This window comes from Caloenas nicobarica, chromosome 2 (assembly GCF_036013445.1).
Source record: "Caloenas nicobarica isolate bCalNic1 chromosome 2, bCalNic1.hap1, whole genome shotgun sequence".
Taxonomy (NCBI): Eukaryota; Metazoa; Chordata; class Aves; order Columbiformes; family Columbidae; genus Caloenas; species Caloenas nicobarica.
Genome location: NC_088246.1, coordinates 77,617,057 through 77,638,273, shown reverse-complemented (window position 1 = coordinate 77,638,273; position 21,217 = coordinate 77,617,057). Strand labels below are relative to the sequence as shown.

At 40.5% G+C, this 21,217-nt stretch overlaps 2 protein-coding genes across 2 annotated transcripts; both read left to right on the top strand.

Annotated features, from left to right (window-relative positions):
* The first annotated feature begins 2,049 nt into the window (after positions 1 to 2,049).
* LOC135984826 (serpin B10-like) lies at positions 2,050 to 10,209 on the top strand. Its single transcript, XM_065627437.1, has 8 exons — positions 2,050 to 2,087; positions 3,160 to 3,337; positions 4,646 to 4,759; positions 6,420 to 6,554; positions 6,956 to 7,073; positions 7,444 to 7,586; positions 8,166 to 8,321; positions 9,289 to 10,209. Exons 2-8 carry the CDS (start codon positions 3,170 to 3,172, stop codon positions 9,691 to 9,693), a joined length of 1,239 nt encoding a protein of 412 aa, XP_065483509.1. The 5' UTR covers positions 2,050 to 2,087; positions 3,160 to 3,169; the 3' UTR covers positions 9,694 to 10,209.
* Positions 10,210 to 12,614: 2,405 nt separating this feature from the next.
* LOC135984827 (heterochromatin-associated protein MENT-like) lies at positions 12,615 to 20,929 on the top strand. Its single transcript, XM_065627438.1, has 8 exons — positions 12,615 to 12,665; positions 13,973 to 14,149; positions 15,081 to 15,164; positions 15,551 to 15,688; positions 16,216 to 16,333; positions 17,017 to 17,162; positions 18,254 to 18,421; positions 19,472 to 20,929. The coding sequence occupies exons 2-8, from the start codon at positions 13,982 to 13,984 to the stop codon at positions 19,883 to 19,885; spliced, it is 1,236 nt and encodes a 411-aa protein (XP_065483510.1). The 5' UTR covers positions 12,615 to 12,665; positions 13,973 to 13,981; the 3' UTR covers positions 19,886 to 20,929.
* The last annotated feature ends 288 nt before the right edge of the window (positions 20,930 to 21,217 follow it).

The following is a 21,217-nucleotide window of genomic DNA, read 5'->3' as shown; positions in this document are numbered from 1 at the left end:
CGGCTGCAGTGAAAGAGCCCACAGGTTTACTTTCCGCTGTAAGGATACTATTAATATAACTCTTCAAGCGGGCTGCCGTGTTGACTTAGCATAGGGTGGGAGTGAGAGTACTGTGGCTACTGAGTCAGCAGCATCTCCCATTGGGTCCTGGCCTCTGGTGATGCTAATTTAAAAGGATATTGGAAAATGTTGTCAATCCATCATATTGATGTAGCATATGTTGTCCTTTGATATGAGTATAATTTTAGTTACTCAGTATGCTTTGCTTTTTTTTTTTTTGCTAATCATCAGAAATGCCATTCAAGAGGTGTTTTAAAAAGTCAGCTTTAAAACCTTGTATGAAGGCACAAGCGCCTCATTCAGCCTAGCCCAGCACTTCTGCGTAAGCAGAACACCTCAGTCCCTTCTTGTAAAGCAGCAAGCAGTATTACAGATAAGCAAATTTAATTAATCTCTGCTTTAAAACCAGAAAACCCATGGAAATTGCTCTAAGGGTTGAACTCTATCCAGTGTATCTATCATTCATTTAACAACATGGGTAAATTTGCAAAGATTACTTAAATCATTTAGGCTTTGAGAATCACTTAAGGCCAATGAAAACAGATTACAACTTTCCTGGGCGCAATGGAAGCAATTAATTCTGCAGTGAACATCTCTCCTACACTATTCTGCTCTCTGGAAAATGTAAGACATGCATCTAATTACAACTCACACTGAAACATTCTGCTTTTTTGTAACTACAATTTCAAAAGACCAGAGGGGCAAGAAAAGACCATCAGATTAAAAGTGTGGGGTTCCTTCAGAAGTAGGAAAGTGACTTTAACAAAGCTTTTGGCTCCCAAGTTATATTGATGCAGAAGGTTCATAATTGGCATGGGACCCTTTGCTGCTGCACCCTCCAATACCCTACACCAAATTTTGCAGCTACTTGTATGGCTCATTCCTCATTAGAGGATCCTCTGTGCCAGCCACAGACCTACAACTTAAGCCCATGTTAAATGTATGTTCGTAGAGAGTGAGTCAGAAGAAAGGTCTCAGAAGGTAGATTATACCAAGGAGATAGACCTTTGTGAATGAGTCTTGCTCAGTGTTGAGGAGGCAGCCCTGGAGAGACAAGCAGCTCCTACTCAGGTTTTCAAGGTGGTAATATCAACAGTGCAGAGAGGTAAAGAATGAAATAAAGGGCAAGCGTAGAATTACAGGAGGTTTTTCAGTCAAAGGTGAGAGTGGAGATGAACACATAACAACAAGGACAACAGCGGAAGAGACAGCATGACTGTGAGCAAAAGCAGGGAAGGAGGTATTTTAGTAGCCAAGGCAAGAAGAATAAGAGGATTTGACAGAATATCTATTTCTGGAATGGAAAATGAGGAATACATCTCTGAGGTGCTACACTGCAGCTTTCAGATTAGGGTGGAGAAACAACAGCAGAAGAAAAAAAATGTCTAATCTAAGACCCACATCAGGTTCTAGTGATGTCACCACCGATAATAAAGACAAGGGTCTGGTGACTCTTCTTCAACCTTCACTATCTCACACTGACAACATTTCCCTAATTACAGTCTTAGAATCCTTCAAGATTAACAAAATCCATTTTTCTAAAACAGAAACGCACTAGGAGTGACAAATATTTTATCAGTAGGAAACAGACAATAGAACAAGTCGCATATAGGAAGTCCTGTCCTTTCTCTGTCTGTCTCAGAAATAATTTCTATTAGAGGAATCATAAAAGAAGTACAACTACATTTTTTAAACCCTCTAAACCACAAAAGAAAGGTTTTTTAAAGTAGTGCAATTTCAAGTTGTTACTAACCTGTTGCCACAAAATTGTTTATAGAAATACTTATGCAGTCAGCTTTGTAAGGTTCATGTATGGTATCATACCGTCACTTCACATCCCACTCTGAGATGATTCAGGTCTTCCACAGGGATGTGGCCTTCAGGGCATAATGAATCGCACAGTCATGAGTCATAAGAATCTTTGCAGAACTGGCCCGACACAGTATAAATCCACCCTATCCTTCACGTGAACTGCAGAAACCTTGGAGACACGCAGAGCAGCAGTATTTCTCCCTGCACAAAACAAGGTACTGTAATTATTTCTAGAGATTATTTATTACATATACTCTTGGATGATGTTGCTTTGTTGACAAATGCATAGGAAAAAAAAAGGCGTCGGGGATCTGAATCAGAGACAACAAATGCTTCAGAAAGTAATTTACTAAGATGACACAGGCATGGTCTAGAAGATGTAAGTCTTAAAAAAATACAGGAAGAATAATTTATTGTACAGTGTTCTACAAATTCTAGAGCTCACTGGCTAGCATATATATCACAGCAGAGTAAGAACCACTGTGTTTGCTTAAGTCAGCTAATTTGTTCCTGTGCTCCTCAGAGACAGCTCCTGGTGTGCAAACTGCTCAGGACACAAACTGTCTTTAAGGCCATACTATACCAACCAGAATAGCTACTAGTCCCTGCCTAGAGCTCTTGGCTAAACCTGCAATGCAAATTACAAATAGAAGCATTTGTGGTCTATTGAATATGGAAAGCTTGTCCCGCGGAAGAACTGGGAAGCTATGATCTGGCCTAGCACTGTAAGACAGAGTTTCAGGACATTTTTTAAAGTCAAAAAGGGAATTTAGGATTCAATAGTTGGGGCAGTGCTTGTCTAAGGATTGGAAGGAGTATTTTGCTTTATCCTAAAGGAATAGTTTGACTGTTACTGTTACCAGAGTATTTGTTCACTCCAGCCATGAGCATCAAAGTGCTCTTGTACAAATTGAAGCATAAAAGTTGTCATAAGAGAGAATCTCTCAGTATCGGCTAGCCCAGGCACTGGCAAGTAATATTATCAACTGTCACTCCAAGTTGCTGTGAAGGACAGTGTAACAAATGTCCTGGTGAACAAATACAAAATAGGATTGAATGCTGCTTTTTCTGTAACCCAAATGATAGCTAGTGTCATCAGTGAAATGGGACATGCTCAACTTTATGTGACTTAATAATATTTAATCCTCCTTGTTCTTCATATAGGTAAATACTTTTAGAAAGCCTTTAAATCACAAAAGAAACTTCAAAAACTGAAGAGAATCTTGCAGACACACAGCAATCAAATTAGTCGTTCACTGTTAGCATCTTTTCTCCCTCTCCGTGCAGGTTCAGAACAATGGAAGCTTTGAATAAAGCAAATACAAGCTTTGCTCTTGACTTTTTCAAACATGAGTGTCAGGAAGATGGTGACAAGAATATTTTGTTCTCCCCTATCAGTATTGCATCTGCCCTGGTGACTGTTTATTTGGGAGCCAAAGGTAACACTGCAGATCAGATGGCAAAGGTGAGTCTGGGCTTCAAAAGGTAGCTGTCTGAAAGGATAGATCTCTTGGAATAACATCCTCTATACAAGAAACTTATTATGATGGAACAGAGGAAAGCCATAAGCAGAAAAATTACTCTAATCAAAACTTTACACACATATGCCAGCTTCTGTCTTACCCGTGATGTGCACTGTAATTAATAGACCAGTTGTTTACTTGTGCAGGTCAAAGAAATAGTCTACTCTAGCCTCTGGAAACAGGAATTCCAAGAAATGAGAGAGGTGGCACTGGTGACAGTGTCTCCTTTTGAATCTCACCAGCAGAAATAAGGGATCATTATCCCAAAGCTCAGTAACTTGAGCACTCACCAGGGAGAGGGACACCTGAATTCTCCTTCTACTTTGCAACAGACAATTCCTGTCTCATGTCTCATCTCTTTGGAAGTGACCCCCCACAAAAAGACTCTCCCCTATAGCTCTTGCAAGCTTTGCAGTCTGCTAACATAAATCCACATCCACAAGGTTAGAGAAGAAACTCGGTCAGGATGAGACTACGACACCTCCTTTGGAGTATGTCTTTTACAGGCAAAATCACCTGCTGAAATCCTTCAACTGCATTTGTGCAAAATGCACAGCTTCAGCAAGCAGCAGTGAGAACAGCCTCAATGCATAGTTACCTAGTTCCTACCACAGGAGGTGAGGCTTGTGAGTTTGCATCTGCCAAGGGAGAAGAAGTTGTCCTACCTGCTAAGGTGGTGATCTAACTCCTGATTTACAGGACAAAAGAGGGCTGGCAGGGTAACAAAGAAAGGAGCCATCTTCTGTTAGGAAGATGGGAAAACAAACCAAAAGACATAGGTCTTCTGAAAAATGTCCCAAGGTTGGATGCACCTCTTTGTAGTCTGGTTAAGGTGCACGTGGCCAGAGCAAGGGATTTAAGCATGAAACTGCCTCCATCATTTTCATGCCTTCTGGCACATAGCAGCTCTCCATTTAGACTTCTGCTTTGCTAGTTTCCATTTGGAGATAACTGGCTTTCTCAGGTATTATTTGGTCAGCCCAGGGCACAACTCAAAGAAGGAAAATTTATCTAGACAGGCCAGGTACATGAGAGTTTTGCCCTGCAGCATTCAGCTTAGTGTGCTCAAGCCATTTTGTACACATGGGCGTCAAGACCTAACCAAAGATTTCATATTCAGTCAGGATTGGATTCAGGAATAAAATATGAGTTTGACTCTCTTCATCACCAGTCCCATGACATCACTGAAAGACTTTACTGAAATAGTAAATTTTCTGTTGTTGCATTTATTATTGATTTTTCCACTATAGGTACTTCATTTTAACAAAGCTGAGGGAGCCAGAAACATCACCACAACCATAAAAATGCAAGTCTATTCCAGAACAGAAGAGCATCTATCAAATCGATGTGCTTGTTTCCAGAAGGTATCTCACCAAGTCTAGAGATCGAGCTATGGGCATGTTCACATCTTCTATTTCTTGTACTTTCCTTCCACATTTGCATTTCCCTATGTTTGCCTTTCTCAGATGTAGTGTACACAATTAATTGGTACAGCATCCTGTGATACCTTCACCTAATGCAATACTTATTACATGCTTCCCCTTTTTAGGCAGAATTGCAAAAACTAACCTCAAATTTGCAAAATTTAAAATTTCACATTACCATTTTCTGTCAATGTATCTCTTGATCCTTTTCCTTTAGCTTTGACAAGAGATTTCTTTCTCAAATTATTACTGTTCAATAGGTAGCTATTTAGCAACATGTTTTTTGACCGGGCACAGTCCCTATCTCAGAGAGCTAATCACAAGAACAAAGCTGTCCTACTACACATTTGATTACAGCATCAAGGCAAGAAAACCCAGAACATTAACTTTTCTAGGCTACCTATGCTTGACACACTTCGGAAATTGGTCTCCATTTCAGTTGAGAACTTAACAAAATAAATTGACATGTTGGAATTTGACAAGATAGATGAGTTACTTGCAATGAATCTTAGAGAAACAAAAATCATTATATTCCTGAGATATTTCTTTGATGTACTGTCAGGCGTGTTGTGTCAAAGTATATGTAATTTAAGATAGCAGAAAAATACGGAAAAGCAAACACAAGCCTTCTGAGTCAGCAAAGGCAGTTTTTCCTCATTGACAATTCAACCATGGTGGCATCAAGCTCTTCTCTCTGCTCTTTCCCATCACTGTTATTCTTTGTGGGCTTGAGCCATTTCCCTCCAGTCTGCCCACAAAGCCCCAGCAGCCACAAGTTCTGATGAATGGCAACACAGATCTGCATCCCACAGCCTAATCCCATGGCTGGAAGATTTATTTTAGGGGCTACGTCAACAACCCATTTGCACTGCATGAACAAAAGCGGGATTGTTCCGCATGAGTAATGCTTGTTTGAACTGTAAGAATTACAGAGCGCTGTGGGTAGGGCAAAGAGACTGTTCTAATAGTTTAGAAATTTAAGTGTCTGTTCATGCCTCTGAATCTGAGGTAATGACAAGATGAATACAGCACAGATTTTTAGTTTACTAGTTCACAGCATAACTTCCTTGAGCTCATTTGAGAGTTTGAGCCTACATTCATTTAATCCTGTTATTTCAACATAACAAATTTACTCCAATTACTGCAATGGAAAAAAAAAATTACAAAATATTAACATTAAGAGCAAAACTATGAAATTCAAGGGCGAGCTTTCCATGTAACACACTCAGCTTCCATAAATGAGAGGAGTCACACAACCAAATCTTCATGCATTGTTTAACAATTACATTCTGTCTCTCACCCTCTGGATATACTTAGTTTCACAGTCTCCACTTAGAAACCTTTAAATGTTTTACATAGTTCAGGCTCTTACCACTTGCATTCTGAGACACTTACTGTGCCTGTACTATGTCTGCAACTTTCAATCATTTCAAATTATTCTTTTAATAGCTGTCTAGTTTAGAATACCTCTTGTGTTGCAATATAGGTGACAGATTATCTCAATAGAAACACTTTACATGGAGCTGCATGAAGGAAGAAATTAGAAATTTTGAACTGTTTCACACAATGGATGATTAACTTTATTTTTCTTTTCTCCAAGACAGAAATTGGCAAATCAGATAATATCCATGCTGGGTTTAAAGCACTCAACTTTGAAATCAACCAACCCACTAAAAATTACCTGCTTACAAGTGTCAACCAGTTATATGGAGAAAAAACATTGCCTTTCAGTAAGGTAGGTAGGCAATTTATTCATATTATGTAGTGCTAATTAACCTTTATGATCTTTCTTTATGATCTTTCTATGACAACATACCATAAACTATATGCTTTTGAATATTTTCACTACATCTGCAAATCATGTTGTTATCCTTAACACAAATATTTTCTGTGACACTCTTCCTGAGACTTTGGGCACTATAATTCTAGTTTTATGGGATATATATCTAATTTCAGGGTGATCTGCAGATGTTGTTAGGTATAAACATTTAAAATGACTATTTCCACTAAAAATACTTCGTTCCTTTAACAAAAAGATATGCTTATAGTCTATGGCATTTTTATCATGTTAGCTATTTATTAGCATTCATGTTGGCAGGCAATAAACATAAGACAGCTGCCTCTCTTGCGCTGCAGGAATACTTGCAGTTAGCCAAGAAATACTACAATGCAGAGCCACAATCAGTTGACTTTGTGGGAGCTGCAGATGAAATCAGAAGAGAGATCAATTCCAGAGTCGAACAACAGACTGAAGGTAAGCTCCCGCCTCTTCTCTCCCAATTCAAAAATACGCTGTTTTGGCATTGAACAAAGTCTCTGTACCCAAGAGGCCCAAGGCAGGTAACCAATTCTCCTCAGAAAGGTAAATCGGATCTGTTTTCCTAAAGCAGTCATTCACTGGCAAGCCCTTACTAAAATTAGTGCACTTCATCTGAACATGTGAGGAACGTGGCTTACTCTTCTTTGAAAATCAAGGTTACCCCAGTAATCATGCATTTGCGAATAATCTCAAGTTAGAAGCAATCTGTGTCAGCATTTACAATTTCCCTGGCTGCAGAAATTGTGCCAACACTTTGAAACAGTAAAACAGCACAAATGTGTAAATGCCCTTCTGTTTTCCGTAGGTAAAATCCAAAATATGCTGCCTCCTGGATCTGTAGATTCGCTCACGAAACTGGTTCTGATAAATGCATTCTACTTTAAAGGAAACTGGGCAACAAAGTTCGATGCTGAAGCTACCAGGCAAAGGCCTTTCAGATTAAACACGGTATGGGAATATACTGACCTATATCCTAGACTGCAGGTGGAAAAAGGAGTGAAAAAAAATGAGGGAGAGAAATTCCTGTCAGTCTTTAAATCCACACAAAATCTGGCACGAAAACTATTTCCCTTAATGCATGCAGCATATTTTCTTCTTCACATCTTCAGCACAAAGACTGCACACACATACTAGCACCTGAGCCACAAGTAAAATTGTCAGAAGCTGTCTTTAAACAAGTTTCCATTTTCTGAAGGCAGTGAGAACAGAGAGTGAACAAAGCTGGATGAGTTAGTTCTTTACATTTTCATTTTTAACCATATGACAAATCAGAGTGGAATACAGCTTCCTATAATAGATGTCATTTGATGCAGCTTAGATAGCCTGCCTAGCCTCCAAGTGCCTTTCCAGAAGACCAGAGGTCCTCTGTAGAACCTGTGTCCTATGTCTTAGAGCCATAATGATGTCTCAGACACACTGGGCAGCTTCTACAGCAAATACAATAAACTTCCACTGTGCTACTTTAACTCAGTCCTTCTGTGTTCTGTCAGAGTACAAATGGCAAACATCTAATTTTATTTGTTGCAGCGTACAACAAAAACAGTGCCAATGATGCACCTGAGTGATAAATTAAACTGGACCTACATAGAATCAGTCCAGGCTGACGCTCTTGAGCTTCCATACGTCAATAATGACCTCAGCATGTTTATCCTGTTACCAAGTGACATTACTGGCCTACAAAAGGTAAAGCAACTGAGAATGTAGATCATGTGAAAAAACCGGAAGTGTAATTTTTTCTTATTTTATGCCTGCGTGAGGTAAAAGACCAGGTTACAGTCATGTTTCTAGGAAGGAGGGTACTGATCAGGCTCAAGGAAAAGTAAATCCCAAACTTGGTCTAGCACTGTGAACTTGAACCTCTCGGAGCTCAGACTAGATCTTTCTCCTGGCAGCTGGCATTTCTGTGGTTTCTAATATTGATCAGTCCTGGCAACAGGCAACCAAAACCCTGAAAGACTGGCTCTTCTTCCAGCTGAACAAAAATGAGGACACAAAGCCAGCCCTGCTGAGATTCACCATCTGTACAAATATGATTTCATTCTAAAAAAAACCCAAACCAAATAAAAAAAAACCACACCACAAATTGGACAGCCTCCATTACTTCCCAGGAAGTCCAGAGCTAAAACATACGGACACTGCCACCTTCTGTAAAGAGATGGATCCTGCCTTTGGATAATAAACTTATTACATTTGCATTTATGTTAGTGAGTATTCTGTAGAAAAAAAGCTCTTTTTCAGTGAATTCTAAAATGTAGAGAAGATAGAAATATGACCAGTAAATCAACCAGACTATTGTTACTTGACACTGATGTTTTTATTCTATAAGTATTTAACCCTGCTATATTACCTAACAATTACTGAGAACAGCTTAAATACTGCATTGACCTACTGTAGAGCAACATATTCATTTAGTCAAAAATATCTCCAAATTGGTCTTTCACTACTCATTGGATTTTTGTTTGTTCATTTGTTTGTTTTGTTTTGTTTTTCGGTTGGTTGGGTTTGTTTGGTTTTTTTCCCTTTTTTTTTTCCTTTGTACTCTTAAAACAGCTTGAAAAGTTCTCCATTTAAGAAAAGAGAAGAAATAGCCCATAGGGCACAGATTTTTGAACACTTTGTAATTTTCTGTTTTTCTTTTTACTAACTGCAGCTAGAAAGAGAATTGACTTTTGAAAATCTGTCTGCATGGACCAGCCCAGAACTAATGGAGAAAACAAAAATGGAGGTTTATCTGCCCAGATTCACATTAGAAAATAAATACGACCTCAAATCTACTTTGAGCAGGATGGGGATACAAGATGCCTTCACTAAAGGTCAAGCTGATTTCACAGGAATGTCAGAGAAGGGGGAGCTGTTTTTGTCACAAGTTTTTCACAATTGTTATCTGGAAGTAAATGAAGAAGGCACAGAGGCAGCAGCTGCCAGTTCAGCAGCACTGGCATCACGAAGCCTTGGTGCTGCTGTTATTTTTGTAGCGGATCATCCTTTCCTCTTCTTTATCAGGCACAACAAGACTAAGAGTATCCTCTTCTTGGGAAGGTTCTCTTCCCCCTAGAAACTCAACCATTACTAAATAGGCCCTCACAACAACAGTAATGAACAAAATACACACCATGAAGAGCATCTCAATAGTCTGTGCACTTCTTCATTTTCCTGTACTGTTCACAAACCTCTCAATGTTAGAAGACAGCACATATTTAAAATAACCTGGAATTCAAGCCTCTGGCTCATTTTCCCAGCCAAAGAACCTGAAAATGGTAGCACTACACCATAAGCACCAAGCTGTGCACAGAACATTGATGCTTCTTTTCAGCACTTTCTGAACCAGAACTGCCACAATGCAGAACAGAATACATTAATCTGAAACTGTAATTCCCAACACACTTGCTTTGGTACATAAGAAGACAAGAAACAGGAAAAACTCCTTTCTGCGGAATGCTGCTGCATCTCCATTGGTTTCAGCTCATTAAGCTGGTCATCCCAGGAGGGCTACCTCACTCCCATTCTTTTCAGTTTTATACAAACTTTGTAGCCTGGCACAACTGGTAATGAAATAAACCTGCAAAATCCACTACGTTTCTAATACTGGTTCTTCTTTTGTGAATGCAAAAGGGGTTAACACATGTACTTTCCAAACTCTGCCCCACAGCAATTGGAAAATATTGAACGATATGGAATTGGAGGAAAATAAAATGTATGTGCCTTGAAATGTTCTTTGTAACTTTTCATGCATTCAACACTGTTGCCAGCCCATCACTGCACTGTTTTGTTCCCATTTTGCTTTGTCACTTATTTCTCTGGTTTGAGGCAAAATCAACTTGAAGAATCAAGCCTGTGGTACTAACTTCCTAAGTCCATTATGGAAGATCACATGCAAATCCCCAGTGCACACTTACTCCTGTCACAGCTCTTTCTCCTGAGGAGTAGTGTCCTAATTAGACATGCACATTTGTAAAGCATGCTCCCAAGCTCTCTGAATTCAGAACAGAATAGGTCTCATACAGGACTTGCACACACCACTAGCATCTTACTAGAAATATCTCTTCTTGGGATGGCAGGACTCCTTTTTCCTGACAGCGAGGATGCTGTTGGCTGTCACTGAGTCCTTTCTGTTTTCTTCCATGCAACCAGCTGCTTCCAGGGTCCCTTCTGGCTCTGCTTCCCAGACAGGAAGGCACATAGGAAGAGTGTTGTGAAATGCATGCTTTTCCGTATCCCTGTACAGCCTCAACAGCACTGCCTTCTGTCTGACTCAGCTGTGAAACAGAATCCCTGTGCATTCACTGCAATTCTGCCATGCCCTGCTTCACCTAACTTAAGGGCTTCAGATCCCCATAGCCAAGCCCCTTCAGCACTTCCTGATGTGCCTCAGGAATAAAGGCATGAAAGCCACACCTGGGAAGCCACGGAGGAACAAAACCGTGACAGCACGCATCCAAACTTAATCATAGGCCTTTAAAGTCAATGGAAATGTTAGTCACCTTTTCTTTCTCCTTCAACTGTTTTAAGTGTGATTGCAAAGATGACAGAGTTAGCATTCTTTGGTGTTACCAGATCATTATTAAGTGGCAAAGTCCACAAAACTTGGAGGGCAAGTTGCATATTAGGGAACAACATTCCCCCAGGGTGAGCAGCACAGCACTGGAGAATCTTGATCCTTGGAAGGGTTGTGGCTGACCTTAACTGCTGATGGCCCTGCTTCAAGCAGGAGGTTGATCTCTGGATGTCCCTTTGAATTAACATGTGTGATTCTCTCTCTTGTCAACACTCATTTTGCCTTGTCACCTCCTTTTCTCATCCTCCCTGGCATCCTTCCATCTTGACTAGCAAAGGGAGTTAGCTTGTTCATTCTCAGCACACTTCTTTGGAACTTGGAGTCTCTTGGCTTGGGCTTTCCCACCACCTAACCATGCAGCTGACCTTTCTCCTATCCTGATTTCTTGATAATTTACTCATTGTACTAAAAACAAACCTTGTTTAATTCCTGGCATTTCTTCATTGCCTTGCACAACACTGATTTCTACCACTTTTTAGAAGACTTGACCCACACCGTTCCTGTAACCAAGGTTGCAGCAAAATGCTTAGCACATAGTAGTTTCCTTCCCTTCCTCCATTCCCCTTCCCCTGTCTCCCAGGCTCTTACAGTTGTTGCCACCACCTTCTCTTTCTTCCACCATCCAACAGCAGCCCAGCTGTCTTCTGGGACTGCAAAGTGACAACTACTGTACCATGTTTGCCACAGTTGTATTTTTTTCATTCCATCTTCGCTCAAGCCTGCCCAGTGGTGTTGTTGCAGTCCTTGCTCTGTGTCACTACATGCAAGTGCTATGCACTAACTCAGTGTTTTTTGTGTTTATCTCAAATGTTTCCCAGCCATGGTTGCACTGAGATTTCTTCACTAACACAAGCAGTGGAGTGTCTATCCCTTGCCCTGAATGGTCCTTCATGGCTTTGCCTCTGCTTATATTCCTAATGATCTTCAGTCTGAAGATCTCTCAGAGTCCAATTCAGTCACTAAGGTCTTGATGTTTTATGTTGATGTATCTCATTTGAAACCAGGATTCACAGTTGCACAAAGCCAGGAAGGAGAATCAGGCCTACAATATCTGCTTATACTCAGAAACCAAAACCAAGCATTCAGATTGTGCAACTTTTTTACTAGAGTCATTTATTTTAAAAAACAGACCACTTGTCTCCAGAACACCACTGGAAGGGGTGAGCTGTTCTGCTGTCCTGTCAGTAGGCTATTGTGGTGTAACAATAGAGCTGAGATTATAACTCCCATTGTCCTTTTGAAATGTCTAAAACTGAAAAGTGACAAGGTCAACAAGGAGGACAATATTGCACAAGACCTTTCAGGGCTTTGGTAGAAAGGAGCTTTGGGTAGGCGGAAACAACCTGGATGTAGGGGAGGAGGAAAGGGTGGTGCAAGCAGCAGTATATATCTAAATGTATTTATTGCTTGACACACAAACACAGAACCTGACTGAGGACAAGACTTGAATCTTCTCACTCACAGGATCAGAGGTAAATATTTAAACCAATTTAAGTAACTTTTCGGATGCTTTTAAGAACTGATCTGTGGCTTGAATGACTATATAGGTAAATTTTATCATACCAGTGTTATAGTGCTTTATTCTTGCCTCATGTTTCTCTAGATGTCAACCCTTAGAGAAAAATCTGTGAGGCTAAGGAATATTGCTAGTTCAGGGAAGAACTGATCATAAAAAAGAAAATTTTCTTAAGGTAGTAACTGTCTCATGAATGAAATCTTCAGTTTTACAAAAGAGTGCCATACTTCAGGTTAGGAACAGATCATTTACATTCTGCAAAGTCGCTGCGCATCATCAGGCCAGGGACTCAGAGTAGTACTCATTTGTGGAAAATATAGAAATGTCCATCTTGACGCTCTCTTGGTCATGTTCTCCAAGGAAAGGAAACAACTTTGTAGTACAGATTTTGTACTGACAGCACATGGAGTGCCAGAAGAACTGTAGTGGTTTGGCAACCAAACACTCAGTAAATACCTTTAGACTACAGAGATTCCCTCAAAATTTTTCTGCTCCATTCCATAGATGTACTACTATTAATAATAATAACATAATCTGGTCTTTTGACTGGAAAACAACATGAGGCAGGTACTATTGAACAGATATCTTAAAGTCTGGAATACTCATATGCTCAAGGAATCTGCCAGTTTCTGGGGAAAATAAAATTTCTGGAACATATAGAAGGGGTGGTAGCTCAAAATCATGAATAAAACTCCATTGAATAACAGTTTTGCCATGCGTCATACTACTCAGAATAGTTGGCTGGCCAAGAAAAGCATACAAGCCTAAGAATTATGCTTAAATACTTTCTCTATATCAGTTCTCAATCCCATACAGATCCAAAATGAAGTAGTGGTAAACTCAGGTATGTTGTGAACCTATGTACTAAAACTTCCTTTAACCTACTCTGGGAACATTACTTCAATAAATCATTAGTTAAGGATGAAAAGGAAAATAAAAAAACAATGCAGTTTACAAATCTGCCCTTTTTTAAACCAAATGCAGAAAGAAACACAAAGAAAACTGCAGTTGTATAAAAGAGGATATAGCCCCAATTATACGAAAATATTATCTGGGTAACAAAATACCTAAAAGAAATGGCTGTTCCTAACTGTTTACTGTGGCAAACAGTATCTGTGTGGAAGGTAAAACATACAGCTAGGCTATTAGTTTTATCGGGTGCCAATGCATTGTGTTGCATATGTAGCATTTCTCACTGTCACGCACTGGATACATCGTTTTAAACATTCAAATAGTACAATTCTGTCTGTTGCCTCTTTCTAGGTTGCAGCCATGGAACTGGTGTCAACATCAATTGGCAATTTTACAATTGATCTTTTCAAGAAGCTGAATGAGACCAATAAGGGCAAAAACATTTTCTTTTCCCCTTGGAGTATATCAACTGCTCTGGCTCTGACGTACCTGGGTGCAAAAGGTAATACCGCAACAGAGATGGCAGAGGTAAGTTGCTCTGTGAAGCATACACCCCATACAATACCTTACTCCTGTAGTGGCTGCAAAATTTAGCATTAAATAGAAAAAACCTGACACCACAATGACAAGGAACGAAGGCAGACGAGAGTATGCAATAACTGAATGGCAAATTTAATTAATTTCATAGAAGGTCCCTCACTTCTCCACTAAGAGAAAATGTTCTGTGAGTATCACACACTGAGCACAGAGGTTCTCTGAACCTGACTTCTTCTAAATTTTTCTACACCTTCTAATTTATTCTGTGACGCTATGATTCTGCCACAGAAGGGATATTCCATTTGAGATTCAAACAGCTGACACTAGTATCTTCTAATTGGCAGAGGGCTTGCAGATCCCAGCACCTTCCCTCTCTCCCCTGGCCAGGATGCACCTTTCTATCTTGATTTACACTTCCATAAACAACTGCCTGGCATTCCAACAGGAAAATAGGAAAGGTTTTCGTAACGCCACATGCCCCGACCCAATCCATGCTCTAATGCCACATGGCCACATTGCTGGCTCAAGGGCTCAATGGGAGCTGTGGTGCTCAGCACTGCCCAGTCCTCTCTGGGTCACAACACTCCCATTCAGATGCTTTTTGTACCATTATCGTGCGGAGAATCATTTCAGTTTTCTGAGAGCAACAGCTGTGGAAGGGAGTTTAGCTTTGCAGGATGCAGACAGGAGCACTGCATTGATGCTTTGGGAGGGGGACAGTGCTACTCATTGTTATCATATGGAATTTACATATACCACAGCTTCAGCATCGCTTTGATTAGTCACCTAAGGATCAGATAGCACTGTGAGTTATCATATGGCGCAAAACAAGGTAATCAGATGTACACAAGATGAGCATTTGTCTTTAGGTCACACCAGTTCCTTCATGTCTATTTCTTACCTTTGGAAACTCTGCTTGCAGGTTCTTCATTTTGTTCAAGCAGGAGCTGAAGGATCTTCTTCTGTGGCCAGACCTTGTCGGGGGAAAACAAAGAAAAGAAAAATGGTATCTATTAGACCTGAAATCCCAATATAAAGAATCTCCAGAATCAAAATGTCCAAAACATAGCTTTAGGAGCCCAGTATTTCTTGTCTGCATGTCTCTTTAAAGTACAAAACCCAACATACTTAACAACAGGTTCAAGTTCATTTCCTCTCACTCAGTCAGACTCTCAGAAGTATGGAAGGACAAGTCACTGGGAGGTTTTCTATATGGCAAATCAGTTAGTCCAGTCATAAACAGAGCCCTGTAAATTGCAGTGATGGTAAACTTGGAAAAACAAAAAGTAAGAGGGAGGAAGCCAAATCCCTCCCTTATATGCGTTACTTGGCATGGTTTTAAAACTTCATGCAGAAAATGCAATTACTGAATGTATGGTTTCTCTTTCCAAGGATCCTGAGTACCAGCAAGCTGAAGATATCCATTCTGGCTTCAAAGAGCTCCTGGCTGCCATCAACAAACCCAGAAGTGCCTATTCACTGAGAAGTGCCAACCGCATCTACGTGGAAAAAACCTTTCCATTATTACCTGTAAGTTAAATCTCAGAGAGAAGTAAGAAAAGGTGCAAAACAACTTTCTCGTTTGAATTACTTGTCATTAATACAACCGGTTTGAAGCTGACCCTTAATACTGCAAATGAAGAGCCCTGGACTCCAGTGATAAACTTAACTGGAAAATATTAGTTGGTCTGCTCACAGTATTTAACAATGCATTTCCCTTTGACTGTAGTGTAGGGCTTCCTTTTCAGGCAATATGGTTTAATTATTGGAATCCCCAATAAATACAGTTGTAAATGAGACACTAAAATAAGCACATCCATGAGATGTGCACAGCCTTCCTTGCTTCCCCAAGCAAAAGTAGGAGCAAAAGAAGGGGATTTTCTGTCCTTTGGTTATTTCTTAACTATTAACTCACAGTCCAACAGAGAGTAACAAGCAAGATCCTGCTGTTCTCTATGCCCAAGAAGCTATCAAGAAGTCCAAGGGTTAGCAATTTCCCTTTGGGACTGAAAAATCCAGTATAGTATAGAGCTTATTTTTTTTTTCTTTTTTTTCAGACATACATACAGCTCAGTAAGAAGTACTACCAAGCAGAGCCACAGAAGGTTAACTTTAAGACAGCATCTGAACAAGTCAGAAAGGAAATCAATGCTTGGGTTGAAACTCAAACTGAGGGTAACCTGAGTATCTTTCCTCTCCTATTAAGTGAGCCTGACATTACCTTTGGGCAGATGCCCTTGCTTCCCCATGTGCCACTGCAGCAGCCAGGTCATGCCTTCTGATGTGGACAGTGAGCAGAGATGCAGCGGGAGGACAGAGAAAGAGCAGCACACTTAAACAGCTTCAAATACCTGATCCAAACCCCAGCGAGCTTCTTGGGGAGACTCCCGTGGACTCCGCTGTGCTCTGCACCAGCTGCTCTTCAAGCACAGCTGCTGCCCTAGTGCTGCACCCACCTCTGCCTACCAGAGTGCTCCAGGGTCAGGGGGGATGCCTACCTAGATGTGCCATCCTGCACTGGCCAGAGGTGCTGGCCTCTTTTTACCTGGTGTAACCAGCTGGCAAGGCAGTATGTGGCTTTCTGCTTCTAGCTGCATGCCATGAAGCTGTGACATTTTTTGGGAAAGGAGTCAATCCCTGTCAGCTAGCCCTGAAAACAGGGCAGCAAACAGCTTTGAAACTGTAAACAAGCTAATTGATTGATGCCGGGGGAGGTGTGGGGGGGTGCGTATTTTAGGGAGTAGGGTACTGAGGCATGGCCTTTTTCACTAAGGAGTTGAACTGAGAGAAAAAAACAATCAAAACATGTCATCACTGTGCTACACTGGAATGAAACCTGATTATTTTGATTTCAAAAGGCAAAATCAAGAATCTGCTGAGTCCACGCGATGTTGTAGGCTCCCTCACCACGCTGATCCTGGTAAATGCCATTTACTTCAAGGCGGACTGGGAAACGAAATTTCGGGCAGAAAATACAAATCCGCAACCTTTCCGACTGAGCAAGGTAAGCGTCTCTGGTATCCTTCTTACCATAAACAGCCTGGTGACAACAGCTACTGCTGAAATCTTTCCATGTCATAAGTCTTTTAGGTATCTCTGTGGTAACTAGACTCACTGTGAAAAGCTGCTTTCAGCAAAATGTGTGTGTACTCAGCTCACTGCAACATTATGATGCTGCTCTGGTAAATATTAACGAGCCTCAGATAACAGCTACTGTTTCCAAAAGCACTGGAGTCACTTAAGACCTTTTGTAAAACTGTACTAAAAGGGCTAGATTGTAAAAACATTATTTCGAGAGCCCAGGCTTCATGGAGAGGAGCTACATACGTGCCGTGTCATGGGTAAGTACGGTGCCCAGGCCCCTGTGCTGCGCAGCCCAGATAGGCACAAACATATCTGCTCAAATACAGCTGCAATGCGGTGCCCTGAATGGGTGCACGGTTGGGCAGGACTAGAAGAAATGTTAGTGGCACGTTTCCAGAAAAGTTTTCAATGAATTCACATCAAAAGACAAGAGCTCTGTGCAGTTTCCACCAACTGTAGCTTCTGCCTTCTGATTGGCACATATAAATCAGCTGCTTCCCTGAATGAATGGATGTAGATGTTAAGAGAGGTTATATATTCCTGCAAAGGTGACTTTGCCAGGAACCTTCTTCATCATGAGCCCCTTTGGTTGTGATATAAAGAGCAATCAGCTAGTCATTTTTTCTTGCTAGAGGGAGGAGACCACAGAAAAACTGCACACTTCTTGTCCTCTTAAACCATAGCTTTTCCTCTACCGTAGTGTTGTAAGGCCATATTCCACACCCGCTCCATCTCCCTAATCCTTGCAGATATTTCTAACTCTCTTCCTCCCTCCTCCGTGGGCTGCTGTGCATGTTTTGGGGAGAACAGAAATATCAGTCAGTTCAGGCCCCGACAAAATGCTCTGGGACGAACAACAAGACAAGCAATATTTTCCAGTCAAGAAAAGCTTTAGAAAATAAATGTGAAATCACTGTTATAAAAGCTGTTTAAAAAAGTTTCCTTCATTGCACTGAGTCATCATCATCCTTCTTTTCAAGGAATGATTTCTTACTTATAAATAATTTACAGAACAAGACCAAGCCTGTGGAGATGATGTACATGAGAGCTACATTTCCAGTTCTCATCATGGAAAAAATGAATTTCAAAATGATCGAGTTGCCATATGTGAATCATGAACTCAGTATGTTCATCCTCCTTCCTGATGACATCAAAGACAGCACTACGGGTCTCGAACAGGTAAAGAAATATGCTACATCCATTTCGTACCACCAGTCATTAAAGAAAAAAAAAAAAGACAGGTTGGTGACCACATCTCGCTCTTTGAGGACATGCTGTTTGATCTGCTCCACTAGCTGAATGGATTTCCTTTGTACCTGCCTAATCCCAAGAAAGTTCATCCATACTGACAGCCCTTAGTTTGGTAAGAACTGAAGATGGTCAACACTGGGCATAGTTAGATGCTTAGCTCTTCAACAGCCCTACGACTGACACCCAATTTTACATGATTTGTAAGAGTTAAATTTCCCTTCACTGCACATTCGAGAGGGACAGTACTGCACAAGACAACAGACATCTCTTCTCCATGGCCTGGAAGTTTATTCACCATCGTGTTCTCATTTTGTTTGCCCCCACACACTTTTTTTTTGCTGTCTGGACAGCCAGGATTTTGGTGAGACTGCATTTACTACCATAATGAGATTTGTTACCGTAGTTACTACAATTGCAAGACTGTTAAATTCTTGGCATCTCTCATGTCAAGAATACCATTCATTGTTTTCCTCCATTTGATCTGAGCTGAACCCTGGTGATATAGTGTCCAGGACACAGACTGGCAGTAAAAAAAATTTGCTGGAAGCAGTTTGCTTTAAAATTGCAAAGGAGATATGTGCAACAGCAATACCTGTTCATATAGAACTGGACCAAAACACCTGCTGCACAACTGGGAATCTCCCAGCAATATCTTTCACACCAAGACTGAATTAAAAGAGAGGAAAGACCTACTCGGGGGATGGCAGTTCAGGTGCTGAGTGACCTGTCTTTCTTTTGTAATTAATTTGGCAGGGGTGGTGCTCAAAACCTTGCAGCATTAAGTTTCAAATGCTTGTTGCACATCCTACCTCTGATCATTAGTAAAACCAATTTATATTTCATACTTTCAGCAAAACATTAAATTTGCCATTTAAAAACCATTTAATTAACTAAATTGCCATAAAATTGATTAATTCATAGTTAATTTATTGTTTTTTCCTTGCAAACATCAAATTTCTTATCTTTCTTAAATGATAGCTGGAAAGAGAACTGACGTATAAGAAGCTGTCTGAATGGACTGATTCCAAGAAGATGACTGAAACTCTTGTGGATCTGTACCTACCTAAGTTCAAAATGGAGGAGAAATGTGATCTTGGTGATAATCTGATCAGCATGGGAATGCGCACAGCCTTCAGTGGCGATGCTGACTTCGGTGGAATGGTTGCGAGGAGTGATGTGGCGATCTCCAAAGTTATTCACAAGTCTTTTGTTGCAGTTGATGAGAAAGGCACCGAGGCAGCTGCTGCTACTGCTGTAATTATATCAGTAACAAGTGCACCCATTAGCCATGTTCTGGAATTTAAGGTTGACCACCCCTTCCACTTCTTCATCAGACACAATGCATCCAAGAGCATCCTCTTTTTTGGCAGATTCTGCTCTCCCTCAGAATGAGTTATTTCTTGGTCCCAGATAGCACCCAAGGTTGACCGTATGATGGAAAAATGTGATCTGCAGTCTTAAAATCTCAATGTTAAGCCATATAGCCATATGTACTGAAAGCGTATTTCCTTTTTCTCCCTCTCAAGTAAGGTAGCACCTGGAAACCACCCCGTGCCTCAAAGACTATCCCTCTGCTGCTCCTTTCCATTGTCCTAATGAGACAACCCTTCACAAAAAACAGAGTGCAGAATTTTGCTCCCCTGCATCAAACCTGCTGTTCTGGCTTTGTTGTTCGAGAGTAAGGTGGAGCCATAAAAGCTCTCTGCACACAGGCCATCATCTAGCCCTATGCCAAATGCTGACTTCAAGGAAAATGCAATTCATCTTCTTTAATCTCTCAGAGAGGAAAAAAATCCCTGAAAAAAACCAAACCAAACCAACAACCTTGTAGAAATCTGTATGCTCCCCTTTTCTCACTGGAAAATGTGCATTTGTGTTACAATTACAGTTACAGTTTCCTTATGTTTATTTCAAATTTAAAGACTCTTGGAAATTACCAAAATTTAATATAAACCCACAGTAACCTCCAAATGCCCCTTACCTTCCCCTGTCTCACCAGGTTTATATAGACACTTTACATTCCTTCTCTCCTGCCCTTGCAGCTTCATGAAAAAATGAGGCAGCAAAGGAAAACGGTCCAGCCCTTAATATTTAATCTCTGACTTCTAATCATCTTGTATTTTATGCTCATTTTTCTAAACTTTGTAGTTTAAGGTTGACGAGACTTCCAAATAGCAAAAATGCTACGAAAACTGAGCAACATGCCGTCTTGCTGGCTCTTACTGATATACAATCAAAACCCTTCAGAATTCAAATCTGCTTCCTCTTTTTATTTTACCTGCTTCCTGGCTAATATCTGCACAACTTCCAATAATACCTGTATTATTGATCAATGTAGGACTTGTAACTTATGAGGGCAACTCAGCAAAAATAATCATAGCATTGACAGAAACACCAGTGAGATTTTGATTGATGCTTTACTTCCTAATTTTAGCATGACCTGTATTTAATAAAATAAATTAACCTGGAGTTGTACTTGTGTTATTCAAGACACTGATGGGTTACCTGGTTCTCTTAGAGCATCCTGTAAGGTACACAGCTGGAGCATATTTCCATTCTTGCCATTCCAAGTCAACCACCACATCATCCTGATTGACAAAGATGAGACACTTTAATACACTAGTGTCTTATTTCCACTAGGCTTCAAACAGCCCCCAAAACACTGTTATTCAGCATGTTATCCTAGGCATTTACTAAACAAACCTGTCACCACACATTAGAAAC

Excerpts from the sequence above, each read along its gene's own strand:
- LOC135984827 (XM_065627438.1), top strand. The coding sequence starts at position 13,982 with ATGGAACTGGTGTCAACATCAATTGGCAATTTTACAATTGATCTTTTC. Across the intron at positions 16,334-17,016 it reads GGTTGAAACTCAAACTGAGG|GCAAAATCAAGAATCTGCTG; the intron begins GTAACCTGAGTA and ends TGATTTCAAAAG. Across the intron at positions 18,422-19,471 it reads GCACTACGGGTCTCGAACAG|CTGGAAAGAGAACTGACGTA; the intron begins GTAAAGAAATAT and ends CTTAAATGATAG.
- LOC135984826 (XM_065627437.1), top strand. The coding sequence starts at position 3,170 with ATGGAAGCTTTGAATAAAGCAAATACAAGCTTTGCTCTTGACTTTTTC. Across the intron at positions 3,338-4,645 it reads CTGCAGATCAGATGGCAAAG|GTACTTCATTTTAACAAAGC; the intron begins GTGAGTCTGGGC and ends TTTCCACTATAG. Across the intron at positions 4,760-6,419 it reads GATGTGCTTGTTTCCAGAAG|ACAGAAATTGGCAAATCAGA; the intron begins GTATCTCACCAA and ends CTTTTCTCCAAG.